The 8,698-nt window shown below is 48.6% G+C and overlaps 1 protein-coding gene across 2 annotated transcripts in view; it reads right to left on the minus strand.

Annotated features, from left to right (window-relative positions):
* AMOTL1 (angiomotin like 1) overlaps positions 1-3,649 on the minus strand; it is a 36,016-nt gene extending 32,367 nt beyond the window's left edge. Inside the window, exons 1-2 of one of the 2 annotated variants that reach the window (XM_010706117.3) lie at positions 3,485-3,649; positions 321-1,215 (exon numbers count right to left, since the gene is read on the minus strand). In XM_010706117.3, the coding sequence (XP_010704419.1) occupies positions 321-1,156 (836 nt within the window). In that variant the 5' untranslated portion in view covers positions 1,157-1,215; positions 3,485-3,649. Of the gene's footprint in view, positions 1-320; positions 1,216-3,484 lie in introns of those variants that run through there. The other variant, XM_010706116.3, reaches the window with a different exon arrangement.
* Between the last annotated feature and the right edge of the window lie 5,049 nt (positions 3,650-8,698).

Genomic DNA, 8,698 nt, shown 5'->3' on the forward strand with positions numbered 1-8,698 from the left:
GGGTTCTGAAGATCTCAAGGATACAGGGCTTAGGTTATAAGTTCCCACATTCTCAGAGAACGCTCTTTATGCAGTTACAGGTGAAATCTCAACTCCAAACTCTTCCACATTAATTACAATAGTAACAACCCAGCTGCCACCCCAGCATTTCAACACCCCGATACAGAGACAGAACAAGAATTGGACACAAGGTTGATTGCACAGCTAGGAATTTTCCCACCTTCCCACACCAAGAACTAAAAAGGTGGTGAAAGAGGACACCTTTAAGGCAACCAGGCCCCCACGGCCACAGGCTGCCAGGCCTGCTCCCCGGGCATTACCTGGTCACCCCATATTCTGGGGGCGGCTGGTAACGGACAACGGCCACCTCGGTCCTAGAGGGCTGCGGGGCCACGTAGGAGGCCTTGAGGACGTCCTGCGGCCCTGCCGGGTGCTGCTCACCATAGAAGAGCCCATGATCAGGGGCCTTGCTGCTGGGGGACACCGCTGCTGCCACCTTGGCCTTGTAGGGGTACTCGGGCGGCGGGCCCCGTGGGTCCATGCCTTTGCTGGGCGTCGGGGCAGCCTTTGGCCCCTTGCTGCCCGCCGGGGCAGGTGGGTGCTGCTTGGCCCCGTTCCTCTCCAGTGAGAGCTGCATGATCCTCTCGCTCAGCGAGCGCACGTGGCCCTGCTTCAGCTCCTTCAGCGCATCGTCCTTATGCGCCTGCCCGCTGCCGGCCCGGCTCACCGTCGGCCTCCCCTCCGTCCTGGACTTCTGGCCAGAGGTGCCGGCGACATAAAATCCCGGCCCCGCCGGTGGCTGCCCCCGGAAATACTGCGACTGGGCCTTGGCCTCCTCGTAGGTGGGGAGCTCCTCGCTGCTGTGTGGGGGCTGCGTGGCCCGGGGCTGCTTCTCCATCGCAGCACCGTCCCCCTGGTGCTCCTGCCCCTGCGGTTCCTGCCGCGCCGACGGCTGGACCATTTGTGGGTCCTCGGGCGCGAGGTTTTCTGTGGAAGAGAGAGTGCTGGCAGTGCTGTTGGAGGGGCCGGCGCTGCCCGTTGCCTGGTGCTGGATGGCCAGCAGGTTCATGTTCTCGCTGGGGTTGCCATACCTCAGCTGCTCCTGGATCAGACGCTGCAGGACCGTACCGGCTGCCACCTCCTCCGAGCCTCGCATCTCCACCTCTGAGCTCCTGAGGAAGGCTGGAGGGTGCAAGGTGCAGAGGGTTTCCTCGGCTGGGTGGAAGAGAAGGCAGCGGTTAGGAGTACACCTTGTTTTGGGCCGCCTGAGAACAGCACCGTGTTCTACATAAGGAGGCCTCACTTCCTCTGCTCCTCTTACCCCCTATGGCTGTACCATTCTCTTACACCATTCTCATCTCCTTATGGCAGCTCACCCCTAATTCTGATTAAGATAAGTGACCCCAGCCCTTCCCCAGCCCTCCCCTCAACATTCTCCACATGCCCCATACCCACGGCTCCAACCTCTCTCCCCAGTCAATGGTGGGACAGGGAAACGTGATCTCCTTTAAGACAGGAATTGGGTAAATCCCTCCCTGGAGACGCCTGGTACAGATTACAGAGGAGCCTCCATAGCGATATCAAACCAGCGCATTTTTGACAGCTGAAGTTAGAGAGCTGAATCCCCTCACAAGTGCACTGCATGCCACAATAAGATACAACACAGGATGAGACAGAAAAAGCCTAAAATCCTACTGAAAATAAAAGAGCTCTGAGAGCGTAATTAAAGAGGAATCTGTGCTCTGGCATTCTCTCTTAAAACTGCAATTTCCCTTCTGGCCAATAACACTAATTCTGTGCAAGTCAATACCAACTTCTGTAATTTTGCTGGGTGAATACAAGGAAGATGTTAAGGTTGCAATGTAGTACCAGAACTTTAAGCATCACAGATCAGACAGACAACCATAAAATAGACTGAAGTACTACAGAGACAACTTCTTCGTATAACTTCTTTATCCAGCCTCACAAGCTGCGTTTGCATGGGATAAGGTGTTACAGACACTGTAACTGAAGTGAAGCCACACAGCTCAGGGGTTAGGTCAAATACCAAAACAGTCTCCAGCTCCCTTCTTCATCTTAGTCCTGTTTGTTCTATACAGCAATGTGGGCATAAGTCGTAGAATGTGATGCACACAGTGAAGCTTGCCTGGAGCAAGGCACCTAATGGCATAATCCCTCCCAGCTGGATCCCATGCACCCATCCCAAAGAAGTGTAAAGCATTTGTGTCTGCATCCAAAGGAGTGTTCCTGGTGGATGAAAATCAGCCCTCAGCTCTGCAGAGTCCTCCCACTTTCCTAGGCAAGGAGGAGGAGGTGCTGTTCTGAGTTCAGTTTTTGAGATCATTTTTGGCAACTTCCCTTTTCTATCCTGCTGTTTCCAATTCTCAAAGGAGCTCCTCAGCAGTACTTGTATTTGTTTTCTTGGCGTTCAAAAGTGGTTAAAAAGTAAAACTTTCTCCTGAGGTCTGCTATTTCCCCATGTTTCACCAGTTACTGGACATGCTGTGGGATGACTTATATACAACCTGGATGCCAGAGGAGAAGAAAAGGCTTTGACTCTTATTCTGTGACAACTGGCCATTTCCACTAACACTGTTTTTGCCATAAAAGCTTAACAATGATTGTAAAGCTTGAAGGAGAGGGAAGATTCCCAGGCTGTTCCACTCCACATCTGCCCTGTAGAACACATCTCTCCTCTGCTTTCCCTGGACAACATCAGTAAGAACCTGTCTGGCTGGGGTGGCAACCTGGCCACCAGAACTCAGAGGGTCTGCCAGCTCCCTGGGACAGTGTTTGAGTCAACAAGATGAATGGCTTAGGTTGGAAAGGACCTTAAAGATCATCTAGTTCCAATGATACAAACCCACTCAGCTAGCTGCACAATAGCCAAACGTCCATCCATATATGCCCCTGAAGCTACGGTAAACTCATACTGCTGTATTTGTATTAGCACACTGCACAGGAGTCTTGCCATGATAGTCGTTTTGCAGACTTGAAATAAAAAACCTCTCTTACAAACATGAAAGCTCACTGAACAAGTTATTAGACTATAAGCAAGGAAAGTAGATAAAGCCAACGTCACATACTCGAAACACCAGAAGGATTTTCACTCCTGCACTAATCATCTATTAGATCCCTGTATTCAGGGGATGTACTTTGGTGGTCTGTTTCTGAGGTTCAAAAGGACCAAGCACTGAGCCACACATAGGACAGTCCTGTTCTGTTGGCAAGAAGCTAGGCACCTCAGCCCTGCTGCTCAGTAAAGAGCAACCACATCCAGAAGGACAAATAGAAACAGGTGACAACTGACAGTGGGTTATAACACTTGGGTCAAAGGAACACGCCTTTTGCCTGTGCTGGGGATGAGGAGCTGACCTTCATCTCAGTAAATATTATTTATAAATGGTATCTGGTTAGTTAATGCTTAGGGAAAACCCAGACATAACTGTGATGGGTTCATATGGAAGAGTGGCAACTCACTCACCAGCTTTTTCTTTAGCGCTGACTGCTTCAGCTGTTAGTGGAGAAATGTCATGCCTGCCAGCAAACAACTGGTGGTCCTGATAAAGAAAGCCAGTGTCCTCCAGAATCTGGCCAGGGCTGGTGGGCTTGTAGCACGCAGCTGAGGAGCCTGCAAGGAAGAAAAGTGGGATATCATCAAATAAGTTATTTGAGTGATAAAATATAGAGCCTTGATTTATGACAGAAGTTCACATAATTTTTGAGAGTCTGAGAGGCCCTGCCGGAGTCAGGCTGAGGAACAACCAGGAAGCAATGAATCATCAGTGCCATCTCACGCCCCAACCCACCCCAGGAACACAGCCAGGCTGACCCAGCCTGGCTTGCAAGAATCAGCAGGCTTACAGGTTGCCAACAGAGGCTGTGGAGTCTCCTTCTTGGAGGTCTTCCAACACCGCCTGGGCTTGGCCCTGAGCACCCTGCCCTGGGTGTCCCTGCTGGAGCAGGGGTTGGAGCAGATGGTTACAGAGGGACCTTCCAACCATTCTGTGAACAGCAACAAGGTCAAGTCATAGCCCCAGGACACGAAGCCGACAGAATAAATAATACTGAATAAAACTGAACAGAACAAATAATACTGGAATAAAACTCGAAGAAAGAATGGGTAAAGAAGAGGAAAGAAGGTGAGGACACAGCCACATGTCCAGTGGAACTACAGTCTGTGAAAGGCTTTACTGCAAAATTTGATCACAAATAACAGCTCAGTAAGACAGAAAATTAGTAGGACATAAAATAAGCCAACACTCTCAAGGGAGTCAAATCCCTTTGTCCAGATGTTCTTAACATGGATGTAGCTGAGAACCCCAGGAACATGTCCAGCAGGAGCAGAGTGACCCAGGTCACAGTGGCACCAGCCAAATGCCCACGCATCCCAGCAGGGCATCTGTCCATCCTAGCAGGACAGGAAGCCCATGAACATAGGGACGAGCTTGCACAAGCAGAGAAGCACATTCTTCTGGCACATTATTGCTGACTCCACCCCTGCACGGAGCAGGGCAGCAGGATCTAGCCCATCCTGATTACAGGCACAAAGTTGCAAAAACTATATTCTTCTGTGCCCAGAGGAGAGGAAACGGGCGTTTGTGCAAAATGTTAATGAATTCATCACTTCACCATTCATGTTATGCACAGATCTGTAAGGCAGTTATCTATATTTAGAGAGCAAGGAGGTGAAGATTGCTCACTTGAGTAAATATAAGCCAAATATGTTTGTCATATTTGTCAAAATTAGCACGGAAGGCTGTTCTAGCATTTGTGCTGATAAAGATGCAAGGAAAACCTCAGAACCCCACTTTCCAACATGACTGCTGTATTGTGGCACAGAACATCCCAGACACCCTTCACTGCTCCTGCACACACACACAGCCCTGCCCTCAGACAGGGAATTCTGCTTGAAACAAAGAGTTGCGAGCCCAGGCTTGTTTTACAAATAATAACTGGATTGGGATGAAACACACAGGGTAAAAAAAAAAACAAAACAAAACGGTTTCAGGCATTACAGACAACCTAAACAGCCATCAGCTAGGCGTCACCACTCGGCAAACAAAAGTTAAAAGAAAAACTGCTACTAAAATTTTGCTTTCATTCATCTGCCTGCTGTATTTTGAGTCATTAGACACCCTCGGGTTGTGTCTTCAAGTGCTGTATCTACAGCAAAGGGCACATGAGGAGAAGCAAAGCAAGATGGTTTTGCTGGGAATCACAGCTAAAGACAAGGAGTGAGCTGAGATGGGGCGCACCCATGGAATGCCACCCACATCCAGGCATGTCCTGAGCTCCAGAGCAGCTCAGCTGGGCCAGGAGGGTTCCAGTGAAAGGCAACCTGCCTGGAGTGAGAGTTACCCAACTTCTGATAGCCAAAGGGAGCAAAGAAAAGGTTCCTCTGCTGCAATACCTGTGCACAAGGTCAGTACAGAAGATATCAAAAGAATTCCTTAGAGCAGTGGTCATTTGAGAAAAAACAAGCAGAGCCACATCCAGTGCTATCACTTTGCTGAGGAAGGTATTATCGAAGCCACCAAAGAAAAAAATCTTACAGGACTTACAGGATTTAGAACCTGACCATCATTAGCTACTTGCTCAGATACCTTGGTTAGCATAGGCTCCTTCAGTCATTACAAGGAGCTTCACCTTCAGAAGGCGACTGAGCCCACCCTCAGTGTAGAGGACTGGGATGAGGATGCTCCCAGCAGGAGGATCCTGACCTCAGGCACTGCCCAGAAGATGTGTTTGGATCAGACCTTCTTCCAGCACAGCTCATGCTGCAGCGAGACATTGCTCTGAGCCTCTTTCTCATGAGACCTCAGACTGCATTGACCAATTTTATAATTTTGTAATACTTTAGGTGAATATAATGCTTTAAATTCATTTAAAGATAAAACTGAGAGAGATACGATGCATGGCTGAAACAGTAGTTTTATGGAAATCCATTAGCACAATTAGTCAAAACCTTTCCACAGAACCACTCTGTTCGCTAACAACCAGTGGGAATGCTGACCAACCATAAACTTAAAACACCAAGGAAAAAACTAAAAACAGCTGGAAGTCCATGCTGCATTTGATTGATCTGAACCACCACTGTAGTGCAACAGTGTCTATACACAATCTGGTCCATAGACACAACCCTCTCAGCTGCTATACATCCAATATCTATTGCATCCACCTCCAAGGCATGATCACATCTCCTGCCGTGGTCAGTCCTTGCTGAGCTCCTCCCTCATTTCTCATTTCCAATGAGGCCCTGGCACAGCTGCCCAGAGAGCTGTGGTGCCCCATCCCTGGAGGTGCTCAAGGCCAGGCTGGATGAGCCCTGGGCAGCCTGAGCTGGTGGGGAGCAACCACCCATGGCAGGGACTGGGGCTAAGTGGGCTTCAAGGTCCCCTCCAACCCAAGACCTTCTATGATTTCTGCCTCACTACCAATTCTCCCAGATCTCAGTGGTTGCCCAACACCCATTCATGTTTCCTTTGTTGAAGATAAGCACATAATTATGCCATATCATTCTGATACAACTACGCAATTCATTTCAAGATTCGTAACCATTTCAATGAATCATTCACTAAGATTAATGCTGGAAATGCAGCAAGGACCCACAGATGCTTAAATATTTCCTGTTTCTGATGTGGTTTTGGTCTGGTTTTGAAAGGGATCTAACCCAAAACCTCATAGGAAGCATACTGCTGTGACTTTACAGGAAAGCCACGTCTTCATAGCAATACCAGCACTTCCAGGAAGCAGATTTCCTCCTCAAAAGCTATTTGGAGTAGGCGGTGTTCTTCCAGCTAACCTACTATGACTTACATCTTTACTAAAACACCCCCAAAATGCCCATTTTGCATGGCCTGCTGCTATTTTGATGCAGCACTGGGAGCTGTTTTCTTTGTGGCTCCTCCACCGTCATTCACCACTCCCAAAATCCTCCATCCTGCCAGATAGAAGCAGTGGGTGTCCTCCAAATAATCTCCTCCCAAGCTGTACTGCAGCTCAAAAAGAGACTGGAGCATTTCAAGCACCTACCAAAGCAGCCATCTGAAATTAAGAGGGAAGTAAGGCGGCTTTGCGCTTTCCCATAAACTCCTCCATGGTCTGTAAGGAGGATCCAAAAATGACAGAACAAAAATGACATCGTTTCAAAGCTCACATCTGTCCTTCTGTCTCACAGCCAAGCCAGCAAGAAATATAAATACCTCATTCCACCTTTGGAATATTTCCTCTGCCCCGTTGCTGGATAAATCACAGTTTGAGTTGGAAGGGATCCTCAAAGGCCACCTAGTCGAATCTCCCGCAATGAACAGGGAAACCTACAGCTCCATCAGGTGCTCAGAGCCCCATCCAGCCTGACCTTGAGTATTTCCAAGGATGAAGCACTCATCACTTATCTCGGGTCAGTGAGAAAAGTATTGATGAAGGAAAACAACATGAGGACAGTCAAAGCACTACTGGTGCCACTCCAAGACTGGGCTATGATTTCCCAATGGGATACGACCATGTCCCAGACATGAGATGCTCAACCCAGTCCTGTGCTGGGTAGGATGCACAAGAATCCAGTCCTCTGCAACTTAGGGACAGGAACCTTTGCTCACGGCACTGTGCTGTTCCCTTGTCCTAAAAGAGCTCTGGGAGACTTTAGATAGGTACTATCACTTCCCTCTCCAAAAAGGCCATCATCCAAGAGAGCACTGAACAATGGGGGAAACTATCACAGGAAGGTCAGGCTGGGTGTTAGGGAAAGGTCCTGCCCCGCAGGAACAGGCTGCCCAGAGCAGCAGGCACAGTCCCCAGCTACTGAGCTTAGGGAGTGTTTGGACAGCACTCTCGGACATTAGGTTTGGATTTGGGTGGTCCTACATAGAGCTGGGAGTTGAATCTAATGATCTTTTAGGCTCTCTTCCAACTTGGGATATTCTGTGATTCCATGATACAAAGGTTAATGACAAAAGGCAGCAGGGGTAGCATATATTTAAATACATATATAGCCAAACGCTTTCCATTTAACTTCAGCCTAATGCACTGATTTTCATATACATTTCCCCTCAGCAAAAACAAAGCATCCGAACCCAGAGTTAGGAACAAAGCAAAGCAACCACCCTTGGAAGGCAGCTCACAGAGCTGGCAGCAGATCACATGGATGCTGTGAGCGCAGGGCCCAGGCTGCCTGCCCAGTGGATGCCCGCAGATCAGGTGCATGGGCGTGCGAGGGGCACAGATGGTAGCAGTGCTTTCATCTCACTGGGTCATGATTTTTATGAAATGTTAATAATTCATGGGTTGTTTTTTTTTTTCCCTTCCACCTTCCCAGGTTGGCACGATGAGAAGTGGGCTGCAGATGGGGTATCTGAATAGCAGCGGGATATCATCTAACCTGCACTGGGAGGAGCAAGGAGACATGTTTTTAACACGGCTTCATTATGGCTTACAGAAGAATACGTGTCTCTACTTATTATAAGGTACAAATTTACCTCTGAGGCTACAGCACTGCGTCTACAATGCAGAGCCAGCCTAGGTTTATAATAAGGATTCAAAAGATTGAATCAATAATTGAAATTTCTGCTTTGATCAAAGCGCCATGATTACAACTTGTGTTGGCATTGCTGCTCTGAGATAAAAGGTGAGGTGCTGCTCAGAAGCGAAGCAACACAGGAAGGAACCCTCCGACAAGGAGTGAAGCACAAAGGCTGGC

This window comes from Meleagris gallopavo, chromosome 1 (assembly GCF_000146605.3).
Source record: "Meleagris gallopavo isolate NT-WF06-2002-E0010 breed Aviagen turkey brand Nicholas breeding stock chromosome 1, Turkey_5.1, whole genome shotgun sequence".
Taxonomy (NCBI): domain Eukaryota; kingdom Metazoa; phylum Chordata; class Aves; order Galliformes; family Phasianidae; genus Meleagris; species Meleagris gallopavo.